The sequence below is a fragment of the Ambystoma mexicanum genome, chromosome 1q (genome assembly GCF_040938575.1).
Source record: "Ambystoma mexicanum isolate Mex_15411 chromosome 1q, UKY_AmexF1_1, whole genome shotgun sequence".
Lineage (NCBI taxonomy): Eukaryota > Metazoa > Chordata > Amphibia > Caudata > Ambystomatidae > Ambystoma > Ambystoma mexicanum.
The window spans coordinates 642494098-642514875 of NC_090922.1; the positions used below are offsets into that span (position 1 = coordinate 642494098).

The 20778-nt window shown below is 45.8% G+C and overlaps 1 protein-coding gene across 1 annotated transcript in view; it reads left to right on the plus strand.

Annotated features, from left to right (window-relative positions):
• Window positions 1–20778, plus strand: part of KIF14 (kinesin family member 14) — a 1355767-nt gene that overhangs the window by 1135874 nt on the left and 199115 nt on the right. Inside the window, exon 26 of the mRNA XM_069641230.1 lies at window positions 5247–5393. Coding sequence (XP_069497331.1) covers window positions 5247–5393 — 147 coding nt within the window. The remainder of the gene's footprint in view (window positions 1–5246; window positions 5394–20778) is intronic.

Consider the following 20778-nt stretch of genomic DNA (forward strand, 5'->3'; position numbering starts at 1 on the left):
GGCTTCCAAGGACAGAGGTATAGACAGCCTGACCGTTTTCTGAGTCGGCACCGGCACAAACAAGTCCCCTCCACCGCAACAGCCTCAGAGGGAAAGAAGGTATGACACGCCCCTTTGGCTCCACGGTTCTCCGATGGGGGGCAGGCTTGCCCTTCACGCACAGTTTTGTTATCAGAATTTCGCTGGATCCTATCTGTAGTGTCCATGGGGTACCACCTGCCGATTTATCCCTCTCCTTCCCTCAACTCCCTCAGATTGGGTCAGCAACTCTGTTGGTGGAAATACGATCGCTCGTCGAGAGCCAGGCAGTGGAAGAAGTCCCAGCCTCCCAGCAAGGCTTGGACTTCTACTCCAAGATTTTCACCATACAAAAGAACCAGGCTGGCCTGAGAGTTGTGTTGGACCTCTGCACCGTCAACCTCTCCCTCCCTCTTCAAAACTTGATGGTTAAGCCAGCACTCATAGCGGAGACACTGTGCAGGGGAGACTGGATGTGCTCCCTGGATCTGAAGGACGCTTATCTACACGTCCCTATTTGGAAGCCTCACTGATTCTTTCTGCGGTTCAGGATCATGGACTGCCATTTCCAATACAAGGTCTTACCCTTCAGCCTCAACTCAGCCCCCAGGGTGTTTACCAGACAAATGAATGGCTCCTCAGGGCGAGATCTCCAGAGGCGGTGCATCACACTTCCTCTGCTCTTATGATCACTCTCCACAAGTTGGGGTTTTCCATCAACCTCAAGAAGTCTCTGCTGCAACCTACTCGGAGCCTGACCTTTCTGTGCCTCATCGGGGACACAAGCCCAAGAGAGTTTTCCCCCTCGGAGGACAAGATCATGGCCATCAAGAGGGCCGTAATTCACTTCTTCAGCTGATAGGTGACCTCGGCCTGGTGATATCGGCATTTACTGGGAACATGGCCGCGGCCCTACTGGCCGTCCCCCAAAAGAGGCTCAAGATGAGGAGATTACAGCTGCACTTCGCAGCATCATGGAATCCGGAGTGGGGCTCCCAAGCGGATCTTGTCAGCATTCCTCCTTCTCTCCACCCGAACCTGACCTGGTGGTCCAGGGACTACAACCTGCGGACTGGCAGGCCCTTCTGGCAGGCACCCACCCCTTCCCCAGGTCACCATCACCACAGATTCCTCCCTGGAAGGCTGGTGGGCTACACTGGACAACGATATTCCATGCAGTCTGGTCCCTGTATGAACTGGCTAGAGCTGAAGGCTATCTGGCTAGCTCTCCTGGCCTTCCTTCCGCTCATTGGGGGCAAGGTCGTACTCATCCAGACAGACAACTCCACCAGAATTTATTATGTCAACAAGCAGGGTGTCACCAGGTCCCCTCTGCTGTGCAGCCTAGCGGTCAGCATGTGGGAATAGACCCTGGAGAACAACATCTACCTGACTGCAATCCACTTCCCGGGCGAGCTCAACCTGGAAACGGACAGGCTCAGCAGACTGGGAGCGGACCATTATGAATGGCAATCGAACAATCAGATCTTGCTCTGGGTCTTCAGCAGATGGGGCGATCCTCGGGTGGACCTCTTTGCCTCCTGGTCCAACAGGAAGTACCAGCAGTTTGCATCCTGGCAGAGGCAAGGCCCCGGCTCCCTAGGCGACCCATTCCAGATACAGTGGAATGGCATGACGGCGTATGCATTCCCTCCTACATCCCTGATCCACAGGGTGATCTGCAAGATAAGAGAATCGTGTCACCTCTGCATCATTCTGTTAGCTCCATGGTGGCTGGCAAGACCGTGGTTCGCAGAGCTGCTCAGCCTCTCGGACAGGCCACCTATTCACCTGCCGCTGGGTCCAGCTCACCTCCTCTCGCAGCAGTGGGGCAGTGTCATCCATCCTGCTCCACAGAAGTTAGCCCTCGCAGCGAAGTTCCTGAACAGGTCACACTAAAACATCTGAGTCTGTCCCAGCCTAACCTGGATATCATTCAGGGCACTAGGAGCAGGGCCACAAGGAGCCAGTACAAGAGTAAATGGACCAGGTCCTGTCATTGGGCGGACTCTAAGGAGATCGACCCCCTTACTTGCACATTGGACGATGTGCTCTCTTTCTCGGCACACCTCGCTCACTCAGGGGTGCAAATAGACTCCTTTCGCACTTACTTGGCAGCCATAGGGGCCTACAGGAATTCTGAGGAGGAGGTCTTCTCCTCCTCCAACCCGGTTGTTAAGTGCCATCTGGCGGGCCTCACCAGGCTCTACCCGCCCATCAAGAAGCCACACCCCATGTGGGATCTTGATGTGGTGTTGGGCGCACAAGCCTTGCGAACCAATGGCGTCTGCAGACATCAATTAAAACAGCTTTGTTGGTGGGCCTCACCTCTGCTCGCAGAGTCATAGAGATCCATGCTTTGGTGACATCCAAACCCTGTACTACTTTTCACAAGGATAAGTTGGTCCTGAGAACGCACCCTGCGTTCCTACCTAAGGTAGTCTCTGCGTTTCATCTAAATGAGGAGATAGTTTTACCTTTGTTTTTGCCGACCTGAAGGACGATGCTCAGAGGGTCTTACACTGTCTGGATGTCAGACACACTCGAAATTCTATCTGGATAGGACCAAGAGCTTCCGCAAGTCGGACGCTGTGTCACCTTCGGGGGGTCGAGGCCCGGTTATCAGACATCCAAGGCCTATATAGCAAGGTGATGGGGCCCCTAGGGGACCCTCGCGTATGGAAACAAGGCACAATCGCCACACACGAACTGATACGCCAGACACGAGGTTGTATTCCCAAAAACTGGGGTTTATTGCAAGCAAATAGTCTCAGTTGGCCAACTGGGTCTCACGCCCCGCGACATGTGTCTCCAGACCCCGAAGGACGCAAGAGAGCGAGCATTGTACAACACTTACATATATACAAAATGGGCACCTCACAATCAGCAATGACATATTCAATACCACCCATAATGTGTTTCCTTTGAATTGGATTCGATGATTGACAATTGTGACGAGTATGACACCTTCTGACATTCATTTTAGCAACAGTTTGCAATTTCATGAGCCTGCAGACATAATTCTTTGTTTTAGAGAACACATTGCTTCTGTTTTCGCAAGCAAGCTGCGTGCAGGGGAGAGACACATTCCAGGCCTTGCTATCTCCTAGTTTCTATTCGTGTGCTAGGGGTCAACTCGCTCTCCAAAGCTCTACAGGGCTCAGGGAAGGGGGGCCGTAAAGACGAGCATAATTCAAGCCATTAACTGTTCGTTTCTACCATTTGTACCGCATGAGTGAGACTGGCTGGCACCTGTGTGATGATTAAATGCCTTGTTACTTACTTCCAAGGATTTGTGAGGGAGGAGATCGGGAATTTCTGTCTGGGTTGCCTGCGTTATTGTTTCAACAACTATCTCGAGGCCTTGCTCTATGCATGAATAATAATGTAACAGTTGAGCAGAATGATCTTTTAGCAAAGCAGTTTCAACAGAAAGCAAGAGGTGAAAGTTAAAAACAAAATGGCGATTTCAATCACATCAAAATGGCTGCACTCTAGTCAAGCTGAGAGATGCCTTTATCTAATACCAAATACTTGAGGCGGTTGGTCTTCGGCCAACATCATTCATTGCCTCCATAATAGAGGGGTACCTACTTTTTTCTGGACTGACAAACCATCCTTTGGCCGTATGCCAAACGCCTCATCCATACATTGCATCCTCTTCTAACCATGTTTCTGAGTCTGATTCCGAATCTTGCATTCTCTGATTTCCTCCTCCTTGTCATTGTCGTCAATATTAATTGACATGAATTCTGACACTGTCTTTATTTCAACATTTATTTGAGTATCTGATTTAGTGGTGCTCTTTTTTGTTACTATCTGCATACACTCCTCACTTATTTCAGTACAAATTATAGGTAAGCAGTGTATACAACAAGTCATGAATATTCCTAGTACTGCTACTAGGATTGCAACTAATTTCCATCCCTATGTGCGTAATACTTCCCAGAACCAGATGTTTATGTTGAATTCCCAACTTCCTTCGGGGGGGGGGGGGGGTGAAGGTCAGAGCTCAAAACATGCAATTTTCTTATTGCTTCGAAAATCTTAGGTGCGGAATCGCTTACAAATACGCAACATGCTGATCCCACGATTTTACAAACTCCCCCATGATCAACCAGAATTATATCAAGAGCCATCCTATTTTGGAGTGTCATTAATCTAATTCCTTTTTCCTCTAATGTCATATTGTATAATATATCCGTTGTTCCATTTATTGTTTTCTCAAATATTCTGGACAGCTGTCTTATATTATAGGAGTTTATTTCTTGGCCCCAAAATGTTATAAAGGATTTTGCTATGTCTTCCGCAATCAAACCTCCTTCCTCATCTCGCCGCGGTCTTGACTGGACAATTTGGCTATATCTGATGCTCTTGAAAGGAATACCCCCAGGAACAGAAGTCCCAAGTAACAAGTACCTCCCAGTTTCTAGGTAACCAAGGATATGCTTTTTCTCCACATATGAAGTAAGCGTACGTCTCCAAAATCACTGAGAAGTATGCATTCCTTCCTAACATGTGCCTTTAAGTCCACTCAATTTAAGCAATCCTTTTGTGTCAAAATGTTACACAGTCCCCCCTCCTTACCGCCCGCCTGAAACGGCAAACAGCCACTTCTGATGGCACTTCACGATGATTGCGCGCGATGCGCGTACACCCCTCTATTATATTGACACATGGACTTTCAGGCGTGCGGCGTACGCCGCTTGATGATAGGGAGGGGAGGAACTGGAATACAAACGAACACTTGTGTGACTGAATTGAAATGACTTTAGAAAGTTGTAACTGCCGCAGGGAAGCCGTGGTCCTAAAAGTTCAAAGTCAATTCTAAAAGGAGTCCAAAACATAAGATGCGTTATTACTTGTGTATAGTTCACGTTACGCCTCTTCAAAGTTGATCGAGCTTCCTCTTGCCGACAGAGCCTGTGTGCAGCTTTCAAAAACACAGGTAGCAGGAGGTAAAGACTGTCAGTCCTTCCAGCCCAAACAGCCACTTCTGATGGCACTTCACGATGCGATTACGGTGAGTAACTATTAATTATTGCATATCTTCAAGAATAAAATATACCTACATTGGATATTACATTCAAAGTTGTTACGGTTTCCTCGTACCTTTTTTTGTTGCATAGGTTTATTTGTCATAGAAATGACCAAATATCACGATTCAGTTTGATGATTTTAGTTAATCCAGGATTATAATTCTCTACTGGTTTTCCCCCAATTTCCAGGGTTGCAGCTCTGATATTTCGTCCATGGTCAGAGAGGCTCAGGAAAGAGCTTTCCAAACAGTTGAACATGCAATAATAAATGTTGGATATGTCTCTGCGTTTACTGGCACAGAACTACACCTTTCTGAAGAAATTACCAACCCTGAGGTACAATAATACTTCTGGCTATAAAAAAAAATATGTATGTTATAATTCCAAGCAATATTCCTAATGCCAAAGATGATCTTGCTTACTACGCTGACACATTGACCTTTGCCTTGCCTGCAGTTAGTTGCCTGTGTACTTATTCCCTCCTCCGTCTCCCTGCCCATTGTCTTTTAAGCAATCTCTCTCCTGAGCCATTAATCCTAGTGTATGGAATCCTTGAATTGCTTCTAAGTAATCAAGTAATTTAGACAAAATCTAAATAGATGACCATTTTTTTATTGTTTGAACACGGACCTAGCTCGACTGCAGCGGGGTGCTGTACAGACTGTGGGTGGCCAGCATTTGTGCTGTCATCTTTTAACAGTAGCGCAGTACTGTAAGGAGGTCTGAGCATCCGTGTGCGTCCATTGGACGGAGCAGGACATGTCAGCGTGGGCCGATTTGGCGTGGCCAGTTCGCCGCAGGAGCCAGTTTGCCGCGGCCAGTTCGGCGCAATTTATCACTGAACCAGTATCAGCGTAATCGGCCAGTGCCAAACTGGCTGTGCAGAAATGGGGTGTTAGGATTCCAAGGTTCCACCATGGCGTTGAGGGCCAACCCATTCTGTAACTGAATTGTACTACTCTATGTTAATTATTTTGCTAATTTAACCTGCAGAAAAAACAACAAAGAATGTATATCTGTGGCTCCTGTCGTCTGTACTGAAGACTAGTTTTAAAATGGAACATGTTTTGTTAGGTTCCATATTCACATTATTTGTAAAGCGCAGCATTCACCCTTTCCAGGTCTCTCGGTGCCGACGGTTGTTTAGTTGTTTTCCACTAACATTGTCGATTTTACAAAAGAAGAATGTCATCTGTGGCCACAAGTGCATTCTACGTATATATTTCAAAAGACAAGCATATGGCAACTGAAGCACTTTTTTTTGTTGCATTTTTCAAAATGAAAGTATTTTTTAGCCACACCGTGTAGCTTGAACTTACTTACGCTTTCAAAACGTCAATTTATAAAGCACCAGCATTCCCTATTTTGCTTAGATTATGTGATCTCAACACTGGCAAGCATTTAACCTGTTGATGGTCATCCAAATGTTTGGGCTTTCGGTTTAGGCTAGCACTTGCACCCACTCGACGCCCTTCATATACTCTGAAAATGTAGGCGCTATACACAGGCACCGACTCAGCATCTAATAATTTTGCATTTTAATGGTGTACCCAATGACAGTGAACGCGCTAAAACGAGAATTTTCTGAGCTCACTCAGCAGTGTAGTCAGCATGACATGGGCAAAGAATACAGTTTGAAAAATGGCATCCTAGAGGCTTTTTAACAAATGCAAAACATGAGCTCAGAATGGTTTGGAAAATGTTTCTTATTGGCGCCGAAACATCCCAGCGCCGGACTGGTCACGCCGAAATGGGGTGTACCATCCATTGATATGTCCTTGGTCAGTTGTAGAAAGAGCCATGTTTTGAGAGATTTGCGAAATTGGAGAATTGTGGGGGCATTCCAAGCTGACAACGTCTAGGTTCAAGGGGTCATTGAGGCATACGATCATTTTCTGGTAAACTAGTTTGGATACAGCACAAAAGAACATCATTGTCATAGATTTTTTGCTGGTTATTTCTTTCTGCAAGGTTCCCAAGTATTCTGTTTATTTTTAGTAAAGCAATTACAGTGTTAAAATTCCAAGTTAGATTTATTAAAAATATATGTCCGCGCTTGGGTTGCCTAATCATCTTTCATGGCCATTGCATTTTTCATTCTTTCTGAAAATATTTTAATTCACGAAAGATGCATATTGATCTTAAAGTGTGTCCTCTCTTGAAAAGTTCCTAACCAATAATAATATTAGTATGGGCTGTCGGGGATCCCAGTCCTGGCATTTCTCTGACCTAATTCCACCCCTGCTTGTTATTTTCATTGCCATTTGCCTTAAATCAGCTTTCCTCATTTCTCTTCCTGGAGCAGAGGTGGCAAATCACATTAACTATTGCTGTTTCCTTGCGCTGTTTTAAAATTGTACAAAGTGTTATTTGGACTAAGATAACCCAGACAAGAAGGAAATCATGATTTTGGATAAAGAAAACCTATTCAGCACAGGTCAGTGAAAGGTCTGATCTGCCATGCTTTAACGGGGTGCAACCTCTCCCTGTTAGCAGATTATTAAATCTAATCATCCTGTTTGACCACAACCGTACTGTGAATATGTCACTTTTTAAAAAAAAACACTTTATTTATAATTTCCACAAAATATATTACAACCATGCATTGATTCTGAAGAATAAATGATTACACTTAAAATACAAAAAAAAAAACATATGCAACAACAAAGCAAAGTAAAGAATCAACATTAATTCTAAATCTAAATACCAAGCCTAGATTCTCTAAAGTACCATGAAACAATACAGATCAACAAAAGAACAAGACAAATCAGGACAAAGGACAATACATAAAACACACTCCCACGTCCCAACCCCCATTACTTAAAAAAAAGAATAAAGCCATAAAACTCATACCATGACATAAAATCATCCACTCCACTAAGGTCCCCACATTTCTTCATATACTATTTCTTTTTGCTGCCTATAAAAAGAGCATTTCTCATATCTTGAAAGAATCTTCATATCCCATAACCAACTCTCCACAAGAGGTTTCTTCCTAGTTTTCCAGACCCTCAACACCTGTCTGACAGCTACCAGTAAGCATTTATTAATCCAATTTCTAGTTACAAAAGCAATACTGCGCCCACATCTTGGAGATAGTAGAAGCACAGATAAAGGGTTCACGGAAAATTGATAGTCCAAATCGCATCAATCCTGTCCAACACCTCTTTCCAATAGTCCTTGACCTTATCAGAGTACCACAACATGTGCAACAGAGAACCCTTCCCCTTTCGACACCCCCAGCAAATATCATCTTCCATCAATCCCAGATCATACATACGCTGCGTAGTCCAATAAATCCTACCCAACACCCTTTGATGAATACAACGTAAGTTTAAGTCAATTTTCGCCTTAACCGGGACCTTCCAGATTCGCTCCCACTCTTCCACCGAAATATCATTGCCCAACTCTCCAGACCATTTCAGTCTCACTTTCTCCCATGAGGCCAACCAAGCACTCTCCAAAGGTATAAAATTCATGATATCCGACACTTTCTGTTGCGTCACAGCAAACAATTCAGATATCTCCGGCTTCTGCACAAATCTTGAACCTAACATCTGTCGCCGCTCAGAAAGAAAATCCTTCAATAATCTATACCTTCCCTGTTCCCTCCTGCTCAGTCCATATTTATTACTCAAAATGTCAAAGGAAACCATCTCATCATTATCATTCCAGACATCTTCAATCATCAAAACACCTTTATTACTCCAACTTCTCCAATGTTACATTTTATTATTAACCTGCAAACCAGGATTACACCATAAAGAAGCTTCTTTATACATATGCAACCATTGACCATTATCTGTTATCAACAAGACCAATGCATCCTTTGTAACAGCAATTGGTTTCAGATTCAATGCCTGTCGAGGCAATTTTCCCAGAGAGTATAAACTCTTCACATTGTATGGATTTAACATTTCTCTCTCAATTCACACCCACCAAGGCGCTAAGTCCAAATCATCATTTGAGAAAGTAAACATTTTTTTAAGTAAGAATCCTTTACAATAGCTCCCTAGGATAGGATAACCAAGCCCACCATCACAAAGTTTTCGAGTCATAATATAACGTGGAATAAAAGCTCTTTTCCCAACACCCCACAAAAATTCTTGGAAGACTTTGTCAATACGTCTTAATATTTTCTTTGTGAACTGCAGTGTAATTGATTGAATGAGATATAAAACCATAGGAAGCAGCATCATTTTAATTGCATTAACTTTTGCCCAGATACTTAAAATAGTATAACGGCACTTCCTAATATCCCTTTGGAGAACCTATTATTTTATTCACATTATACTCAACCAGCTTATTTACATCCCGGATCAGATAAATACCTAAATACTTGACACAATCCCTTTCCCATTTACAATCCCATCCCAATAACCGATCACAATTAAGACTAACACTCAGTGGAAAAACTACTGTTTTCCCCCAATTGATTTTATAACCAGACAACTTCCCTACCTCCTCAATCATATTCTTCAAAATAGGCCCACCTTCCATTGGGTTATTCAGTATTACCACCACATCATGCGCATATGCCAAGACTTTAATTTCCCCACCCCCTACACATAACCCTTTAATTTCAATATTCTGTCTGATATAGGCCAACAAGGGCTAAATAATCATCATTTATTTTTAAAATCATGCTGGTTTTATAGGCTGAACAAGCCACGCAGGCAACTCTTCCCGTGATGCGTTGGCCTCAATCTATCAGCTATGCTGGTGGCGCACAACCTTTTATGAAACTGTTTCTCATTTCACCGATGGTTGGCTCTTTGCCATTGAGATGGTTCCTGAGCTCCCGTGCTGATCACGGGTGGTGAGCGAGTGGGAGGAGTTGTGACCTAGGCATCCATTGAAGTACATAGGCATTCAGACGCCAGATCTTTGCGTGATGGTGTGGCTCCGTGTTATGGTCACCTTGATATGGATTTGGGAGCAACAATTGGAAGCTGCTGCTCAACTAAACAGTTTGGCATGCCCGTGATAAATTGGGTGATCCTGATCAATTGTGTTCGCAGTACCCTGTACCTTCACTGATATCTTTATTTTTTTATTTTGTTTATGTACTTTTATAGATAATTCACACTGCAGATCTCAGCATCCTAGGGATCCCATACTGTGCAGTACGTACAGTATGCACATGTATTCAGCTTGCTTACTTCTGTGTTGGAGCCAGGATTTGCTGGCTGGGCATGGTCCCTGGAAAAGAGGGGAGATACTCCAAATTGTGCGTTTTGCTTTACAGTAAACTGCCTAAAAAATCTGCATTATTGTTCTAATGCACACTACCACTGACATTTTTTTGCATATTCTAATACATCGAGGTACCTTATTACCCCTTTCCAAAAGGACATTTACTATACTACCAGAGAGCAATATGTTTTTGCAAAAGTGTGCCACTGTATTTGTCATGTCTGAGGCACTGCCCCTTTCCCCCACTGTATTCAGTTTGACCCCAACCATGTGGCCTGTCTCCCAGTGCCTGAGCCCCAGCTTTCTGAGTTCACACCTGATCTTCCTGAAGCATTTCACTCTGGTCCTGGTCCATGTGTCCCAAGCTAAATCTTTGGGGATGTGGGGTTAGTGGAATGGCACACTCGTCACGACAGTCATTGATTTTTGTAGTTTAATGAAACGCGTGCGAAGCCCCAATGGTGAGTGTGCACATTACTAATAATACTACAAACAGAAGTACATCAAAACATTGATAAAACCTATCAGGCCAGCAATATAACACATGTGATTCTTAAGGCATTTCTTAATGTTGTTTTATTATAGGCATGCAGCAGAATGGAACATAGTACTGCAGTAGGTGCTACCTACTAATGACACTACTTTGTGCTGCAACAAATGCTGCAGAACTGGTGATTTTGCTCAGAATGGTTTGATACAGTATTGGTTATTACAGCACAAACAGCTTCTGAACACAGCGGGTTTCTACCATCAGCTGAAGAATTGTAGCATTGCTCTTATTGGCAGCTGAAACATCGTCACAGGCCAGATCTAAACTCAGTCAGAAATTGGATCCCACAGCATCCGCATAAGGGCACCAAATAACTAAAGCATTGTCGGGAGAGGCTGTGTGACAGTATTAGCCTTCTACTGTAGGACTACTGGATGGTGGTTTCAATTGCATTTGACATTCTTGCAGTAATCCTCTCACCCCCTCAGACACTCTGTGCCTACGACTTGCACAGGAGTCTCCTGGCACTGCCACACACTTGGGTACTTAACAGCTATCAACATCTTGCTACAGTACTGTACAGTAGGCTCATTCAAAGGCATGTGATGCGTTAATCATTCATCTACTTTCCCATCAACCCACCCGGCCATAGTAATGAGACAACCTTCCTGCCAAGGACATCCCAATAGCCTGTGATGCATTCATTGGTACTCTAGCAACCCACCAACCTACCTGTAACCTAATGACAGTATTGAGCTCTTGCTTCATGTAGACACCTCTGGCCAAGCGTTTTGTTGAGAGGGGGTTATCCATTTCAGTGGCCAGGCTCTGTGATAACTGAAAAAATACAGCAAAGGTAACGAGTGTATGACCCCCATTGTTTGGAGGTACATGATTGAGCACTACTCCCCTTACTACTAGTTACAGAGCATACTGGTTAGGGACCCTTAAGCTCTTTGTTTCCCAATAATTGTAAACACATCTCCTGACGTGAGTGAAATACCATAATTCGGCCCCTGAACATGATTGACAGGCCCAAATCAAAAGGGTTACTTTATAAATAACGCTAAAATGACACCTTGAATAGGAGAGGGTGGGCAAATGATTGCAGTGTGATTTACATTTTAGGAAAAGGCAATTAAACCTTGATATAGTATGTACTGTAGAGTAGTAGACATTCATGTTGTATTTAAATGCTTTCTTACACATCTATCCATATTTATAAAAGTGAAAATGTGTGGGTGTGTGACTGGGTTTGTGGTGAAGCATTGTTCCTTATGACATTCCACAACGTTTCACCAATCTGCATCACATTTTGCATAGTTACCTGTTAGGACCCTCTGGACATGACTGGCTACATAACATTTGGACAACCCAACCCTTTCCCTGGATTTCAGCACCTTCGCACATGAGACGGTTGCCTGAAATCTGCAAAACATCAATGTGGTCGTAGAAGGACCGGTCCTCAAAACTAGAATGCATGTTTCCTGGGACATTTGCACCGCAACGAACTGCACTACGCCACGGTGAGGCAACAGGTGAAGAGAGCACAGTAGGTCTCAGTATGTAGCAGCACACCAACTCCCCCTACATGCTGTGCACATCTCACCACTCCCAGTCCAACCCCTCCCTAAGACTCAATTGCCAGCCCTTCTAGTGAGCCAGGCAGTGCTTAAAGCGAAAAGAAAGAAGTGTCGAGGCTCAAATATTTTCTAGCACTCCGGTAACACTGTGCATGGGCACCACTGCTGCCACCGCCATAGCTTCTCCCAACAGTGTCAATGTATTTGGGGTTACACTACAGCTCGAACCTGCTCATTGTGGGTGATAAATGCACTGACTGTCACCCCTTCATAATTAAAGTGAGTCTGATACAATAAGTGCTGGGGCTCAAAAATAAGTGGCAGGGCTGAACCTGGCAAACACCCCCCCACAAATGAAGCCCTGGAGCCAGGTCCTTTTCCCTGGTAAATGGTGAAATAAATGATTCTTAATTTGTAATATTACACTTCGAATGGATTGTGTCCTCCCACAGACTTCTCATCTTAGACATATCCATATCCTTCTTTGCAGTCTGTGAACGTTTTTTGGCAGCAAAGGCACTCTGCAGCATCAAGTCGATGTCCCTCGACGATTACCACTCCCACGTCTGGACCTAATGTCGTTGATGGTATAAATAGCACGCACTGCACCAGTTGCCTCCGTTCCATACTCTTACGTCCTGTCTCCTTTCCTCCATACTGCATGGGCGTCCCCTCACCAGAAAAATCCTTCTTCCCCTTTAAATTTAGAAGCGCGTGGGGGTGCAGCCCTGGGAGCATGCGCTGCCCTGACTCCACCCTTCGGCACCACACCTCAGTCCCCTTTTCCGCGTCGACAGGAACAGGCCGAATTCACCAGCACTCCTGGGTTTGGCTTCGGCCATGTAATTCCATGTGTGGATCTTCTCTTCTGTCTTTTTATCCAGGTACTCGGTCCTCAGGCGTCATGCTCCTCTACCCGGCGTATATGTCGACTTCTACAGGGTTCAGCAGGTGGCCATCCTGCGACAGACGCTTCCCAACTTCAGACCCCCACGCCCTCTTCCTATGTTGCCTTGTGTTTCCTCGAGGTCGCTGAAGAGCAGACTAGCCAGGTGGTGGGAGCTCTTCCAGAGATCGCCTCCAGAGGACCTGAAGGACTTTGTCAATCATCGATCCAGGCCCAAGGTAGGGCCACTCTTTTCCAGTGCACCCCGCAAGGGAGACTCTTTTCCAGGGACTCACTTGCGCGGGACGAACCGCTACCAGCCGGCAGGAAAGGGGGTTGTTAGGGAGAATTCTCTGTTTAGGCTGAATTTCCTAACCTAGTGAGTCCCCCAGCAGCTTTGCTGGATTTCTGGAGTTTGTTTTTGTCCATCCTGCCAAGAGTGAGACTCTTTTCTCCCACCCTTGGACATGAATGTGGTTGATTCCTGTGAATGTCAATGTGTTCTATGGTCTATGGGGTCTTTTACTCCATAGGGTCTCACTTGTTTTACTATGTGTGTTACACCGCACCCTCCGTGCCGTAACACTGGGGCGTCCTAGAGGATCCCCACCATAGACTCCATACCCTGGGACTGACTACTGTCTCCCAGGGCATGTAAAGTCACCATATGGTGTCTGTGTTCACCTCTGTAACTCTGAACCAAAGGTTGAGCCCATTGTTCCACTCCAGAGTGGTGCCATTCTGTCTGGGTAGCACAGGGGGTGTCGGAGGGGGTTTAGGCACCCTGGACTGAGTTGCCTTGCCAACTCAAGTCGCACTCTGGTGTGATTGGCCCAAGTGGTGAGCCACCCCGCTCACCACTTAGCGTGTTTTGATTGACAGCTAGGCTGAATGAATGGGGGTTTGCTGCATAAAAGCAGGGCTTTTGGGACTGGACCTTCAGAAGTCACCACAGGACCTAAGAATCCGACGAGGGTAAAGCTGAGCCGACCTGCAACGATGACACCTACGGTGGAGCCCTGCTGAACCGACTCACCACTTCCCAACGACAGAGGAGATCTCCCCGCTGGGGAGTCTTCTCCCCCTGACTGGTGGGAGCAACCAGTCCCTTTGCTTTTTCTTCGCTTCCAGGGTGTAGTGATCGAATTGCCCGTGCTGAGCACCCTGGCAACCGGATAGCCACTAGCCCATACCGCGACCAAAAGGTGGTGCCTTGTGACGGAGCACTCCGCGGCTGGTCTCTTCCCTGGTGGTGCAACGATCTTCAAATTTCCTTTGACGACGAGATCTCATCTCTTGGCAAAGCCCCGACTTGCATCCACCACCAGGAACAACTGCCCCTGCCGGAGCTGTCTCTGCACTTACAAGGTACCGTGTCCGCCAGGCTTCCCACGTGACACGAAGTGCGTTTCCACTGTGATACTTGTTGGGACATATCGCCTTGCCTCTCTCCGAGTGGGCCTGGCCTCTGAACTTTGTAATCCACAGTAGACCCTGCCTTGCGGGCCTTGCATTTGCTTCGTAAAAGTGTTGGTACCGAGTTGGTTTCATACCCTGCCTTTTCTCTCCCGTTCTAACGAATATTAGAGTGCCATCTAGGTTAAAGCATTCACCTCTGTCTGCAAATAAGTGGTGCCGTTGAACCTAGACTTGTCGAAAATATTGTTAGGGGATTGATATACTTATAGTAATTGTAATTGAAGTTGTTTGCCGTATTAGTGCCAGTGTGTTTTCATAGATGTGTCCTTAAAATAAATAATTATATATCTTTACACCCAAGCTCTGTTCCGTGTCTGCTTGTTCTACTGTGTAAATTGCCCTATCTTGTATACTCCACATACTGCCTAACTCTTCTTGAGGGAAGACTGACTGCTCAGCCACAGCTACCAGGTGAACCTGTTTGGTACAGCCTGCTACCAAGTGGGTTTACTGCCAAACACCTGTAAGCCTAACTCTTTTGCAGTGGTCCCAGAGGGAACTGCACAGGTTTCTGCTTAACACTCGTGGCAGCGGTGGGATTTGTATCGAGTATACAGTTTAGAGTGCTTTTCAACACTTTAGGATAACTAACAACAAAGCTTGGCACTAAAAAGCAACTTTCAAAAACATGTCTACTATGGAAGTTTACAGCCAAGAGTCCGTGTCAGGTGAAAGTACTGAGAGTTTCAGAGCTCTCTGTAGACAAAGGAATCTTTCTGTAAGAGGCAAGAAAGTACAACTGATAGCGAGACTGCTGGAAAACCAAAGTCTGGGGACAGGTTCAGAGGAAACAACTTCTCCAGCAAATGTAGATAACAGTAATGGTGTTGATCTAAATCAAAGTTCTGATGATAGTGATGAAGAGGCTGAAGAGGAAGGAGAGGCTAACAAAACTGTCTCCCCTGCTCTCCTGTCTGCCTTACCAGCTGTACCTACTGGGCCTATAACAGGCCCCACACTAAGTCCTCAAGTCCTTGAACTAGAAAAAATGAAAATATACTTTGAATTCAGAAGGATTACTGCTCAAACTGAACAGAAACACCAAGAAATGCAACAAATTCTTAGGCTCAGAGAAATGGAGCTCAAGCATGAGTTAGAAATGAAAAAGTTGTCTGTCGAAACTGCTTCTGTCTCTGACTCCTCTAGAAGTTCCAGTCCCAAAAGACCGCGGATGCCTAAGGAATTAGTGGGTATGTATGAACCTAAGTTGGCTATGTTGGATTGGCTGAGTTTGCTTGAGTACAATCCTGGGCTCCAGAACATCACAGGTAATGAGCTACTTACCTGGCTGTTCTCTAGGATCCCCCCTGTTGCAACTGATGTGGTAATGGAGTTGGGGGAGGAGGATAGGAAAGAGTATGAAAGTGTGAAACTAGCTTTGATAGCTAGATTTGGGAAGACCTCTTCCCAGTATCTTAAGAGGTTTAGAACCTGCAAAAAGCATGATGGTACCCCTTGGGCTACCTGGGTGAGTGAAGGGTTGAAAAACTTCGAGGGATGGATTAAGGGTTACAAAGTGAACACTTATGAGGGTATGAAGAATCTTTTTATGTTGGAGTCTATTTATGATGCCTGTTCTCCTGAGCTCAGACAGCACTTGGCTGACTCGAAGGAATTGGATTCCAGGAAGCTAGCTAAGGCTGCTGACTTGTGGGTTGCCAACAGGGCTACTCATAAGGATTCTGGGGCAACTCATAAGGATTCTGGGGCAACTCAGAAAAAGGATGAGGGAAAACAGCCTAAAAAAGACTCAAAAGAGAATAACTCAAATTCCAAAGAGGGACCCAAACAAAACCATAAGGGTAAGCCACAAGGAAAACCAGAGCAGAATAGTGTACCTTCTGGTGCCAAACCGGAGGGAGGCCAGAACAAGCCACCATTCCAGAAAGCATTCGGTAAATGCTTTGTTTGTGGCTCGATTGACCATGTGAAAGGAGATCCCAGATGCAAGGGTAAACCTTCAGGGGTCCAGCTTGTCTCCTTAGCCTTCGCTCCAGAAGAGGAAGTCCAAATGGCAAGTGGAAACTTTCTACTACTGGCTGATGAACCCATTGGAGTCTCAGCCAGTGTTTGTTTAGTGTCTCTGGGTTTGTGGGAACAACAGAATTTAGATGACTATAATTCTATCCCAGATAATACTTAAGAGTATTATAAGGACAGTGTCCAGGTGAATGGTCAGGAGACTCCTGCCATTAGGGACACGGGGGCCAGCATAACTGTGGTGGATAAATCTTTTTTTCAGGCTGAGGATGTTGCTAAGGCACCCAAACGCCTCACCAAGTTAGCTAGAGTGCCTGTGCAGATGCTTCCCCAATTACCAGTTCTCATCCAGTGTAATGACATGACTGTAAAGATACCTGTCAGCATACAGAGTGAGGTACCAGGACGAGTTCTGTTGGGTAATGATTTAAAAACTCTTCAAGTTGTGTTTCATACCCCCAGACCTCCTAGTAAACGGTTACAGGAGCTAACCAGACCTGCAAGGGAGAGAACCATGAGAGGTACTCCCCAGGAGATGATGAAGAAAGATATCACTCCTGCTCCACTGGAATTGTCAGCTGCTTTCTCAAAGAAATCAGAAGCGAAAGGGAAACCTAAGACTTCTATCCCAAAACCAGCAGCCAGCATTCCAGTGCAGCCAACAAGGACTTTCCCACGGTTGTCCAAAGTTACACCCATAACTCCCCCTCCAGCTGAGGCTGAGAGGGTGGTACAACCCTGTGTGGTAGAATTAGACTCTGAGGAAGAGCTAATGGAAGGCCAGGAACTCATTGGAGGTCTGGATCCTGTTGACCATCCTGAGCTGCAGTCTTTACTGGCAGAAGGTGGACCCAATAGGGCGGACTTCAGTAAGGGACAGAGAGAATGTCCAACTCTGGAAGGTCTTCGCCACCAGGCAGAAGCCCTGGCTGAAGGGCAAGAGCCTGGGAAATACAGGTTGCACTGGGAAGATGGCCTCTTCTACAGTGAACCGACTGAGTCTGCACCTGGAGACTATAAACGACTTGTAGTACCCCAAGAGAACAGACAACAGTGCTTGCAGTTAGCCCACAAGATTCCTTTGGCTGGTCACTTGAGTTTCAAGAAGGCTAAGGAAAGGCTCTCTCTCTACTTTTATTGGCCGAAGATGGGGGCCGAAGTACAAAAACACTGCAGGAGCTGCCACACCTGCCAGATCTCTGGTAAGGTTGGCTCCAAGAATGTGGCACCTTTAGTGCCTCTCCCAGTTGTGGGAGTCCCATTTGAGAGAGTAGGGATTCACATTGTTGGTCCCCTTGATCCTCCAACCTCCTCAGGCAACAGGTTTATACTTGTTGTAGTAGACCATGCTACTAGGTATCCTGAGGCAATTCCTATGAGGACTGTTGCAGCTCCGGCTGTGGCTAAGGCCCTCCTTGGTATTTTTACCAGGGTCGGGTTTCCTAAGGAAGTAATCTCTGACGGGGTCAAACTTTGTCCCACTACGTGAAAGCCATGTGGAAAACCTGTGGAGTTACTTACAAGTTCTCAACAGCTTATCACCCACAAACCAATGGGTTGGTAGAAAGGGTCAACCGAACCATTAAGAGCATGATAGGTGCTTTAGAAGAACCCCTTAAACGAAAGTGGGACCTTCTACTGCCATGCCTTCCCTTTTGTTATATAGAGAAGTCCCTCAGGAGGGAGTAGGTTATTCTCCCTTTGAGCTTCTCTATGGTCATCCTGTTAGAGGTCCATTGGCCCTGATTAAGGAGGGGTTGGAGAGTGCTCCTTCCCCCAAGCCAGTCAGAGTGACGGACTACGTGATAGGTCTCCGGAGGAGAATGTCGCACATGATGACGGAAGCAAGTAATAACTTGAAAGCTGGACAAGCATTGGTCAAGCACTGGCATGATCAAAAGGCTAACATGGTTGAGTTCACTCAAGACCAGCTAGTTCTCGTTATGATCCCAACAAGGCAGAGGGCCTTGCAAGACAAATGGATGGGACCCTTCAGAGTTGTGGGTAATCTCGGAGAGGTCAACTACCGGGTGGACTTGGGCAATCCCAAGGAGGCTCCGACAGTCTTCCACACCAACCGACTCAAAGCGTATGTCTCGAGACCTGATGTAGGAGCGTTGCTTCTAGCATCATCCGAGGAAGAAGAAGAGAGTGAAGCTCTTCCTGATCTCCTCAGAGGCTTACCTTTAGACAAAAAAATTGAAGGAGTGAATCTCTCTTCAAATCTGACACCCGTGCAACAAGAAGAGTGCAAATCTATGTTGAATCAGTTTGCCCCTCTGTTCTCGCTTTCACCAGGCTTGACCCCTTGGGGCCAGCATGACATACTCACTGGTGACTGTCTGCCAGTCAAAAGCAGACGATACAGAATGTCAGAAAATGTATGAACCCACATCAAAGGTGAGGTCAGCAAGATGCTTGATCTCGGGGTAATAGAGCCCTCTACTAGTCCATGGTCTAGCCCAGTTGTGTTAGTACCAAAGGCAGGATCTAAAGAACTCAGATTCTGCGTGGATTATAGAGCTCTTAATGCAGTCACCAAGACTGATGCCCACCCTTTGCCAAGAACAGATGAGTTGGTGGATAAACTTGGTTCAGCCAAGTTCCTCAGCACATTTGACTTGACGTCAGGCTATTGGCAAATAGCCCTGACAGACCATGCCAAGGAGAAAACTGCATTTTCTACCCCCGTTGGCTTATACCAGTTTAGGTGATGCCTTTCGGATTGAAAAATGCACCTGCTACATTTCAACGGATGGTAAACCAGGTTCTGAATGGGATGGAGGACTTCTGCATGGCATACTTGGATGACATAGCAGTGTTCAATAATTCCTGGGAGGAACATGTAACCCACCTAGGAGATGTTTTGCAGGCTCTTGGACGAGCCAATCTGACCATAAAGGCGAGTAAATGCCAAATTGGACAGAGTAAGGTAGTCTATCTTGGACATGAGATAGGAGGTGGAGAAATAAGGCCTTTGCTCAGTAAGATTGAAGCTGTGCAAAATTGGACAACACCTACTACTCAGACCCAAGTGAGAGCCTTCTTAGGTCTCACTGGGTATTACAGGAATTTCATTGAGAACTATGGGACCATAGCTTCTCCTCTGAATGTCATCTCCTCTCCAAAATTTCCTAAAAAGGTTAGATGGAACGAGGAGTGCAATCAGGCTTTTGAAAACCTGAAAAAGGCTCTTTGCCAAGCCCCAGTACTCAGAGCTCCTGATTACCACCAAACTTTCATTGTGCAGACAGATGCTTCTAATGTAGGAATAGGTGCCGTACTCTGTCAACTGGATGGGAAAGGTAGGGAGCACCCCGTTTGCTTCATCAGCCGCAAGCTGAAGGATCCTGAAACAAGGTGGGCAACAATCGAAAGAGAATGCTTTGCTATCGTGTGGGCTCTGAAGAAGTTTAGGCCATACTTGTATGGTTCTACTTTTGTCATTCAGACTGACCACCAACCCTTGAGATGGTTAATGCAAATGAAAGGGGAAAACCCAAAACTACTGAGATGGTCAATCTGCCTGCAAGGGTTTGATTTCACCATTGAGCACAGGTCAGGGTGTCACCACCAAAATGCTGATGGTCTCTCTAGGATGTATGTCATCGACTAGAGGTATGAGATTCATCCAGGAGTGGATTGAATTCTCCTGTCCCTTAGTCTGGGGGGGGGCGAGTGTTAGGGAGAATTCTCTGTTTAGGCTGAATTTCCTAACCTAGTGAGTCCCCCAGCAGCTTTGCTGGATTTCTGGAGTTTGTTTTTGTCTATCCTGCCAAGAGTGAGACTCTTTTCTCCCACCCCTGGACATGAATGTGGTTGATTCCTGTGAATGTCAATGTGTTCTATCGGCTATGGGGTCTTTTACTCCATAGGGTCTCATGTGTTTTACTATGTGAGTTACACCACACCCTCCGTGCCGTAACACTGGGGCGTCCTAGAGGATCCCCACCATAGACTCCATACCCTGGGACTGACTACTGTCTCACAGGGCATGTAAAGTCACCATTGGCTTTACTAGACCTAAATTTCCTAACAGAATTAGTACAAACCATCCTATTGTGGAGGTACTAGTAGGGGTAATTCGATTACCCCAGGGTCTGTTAT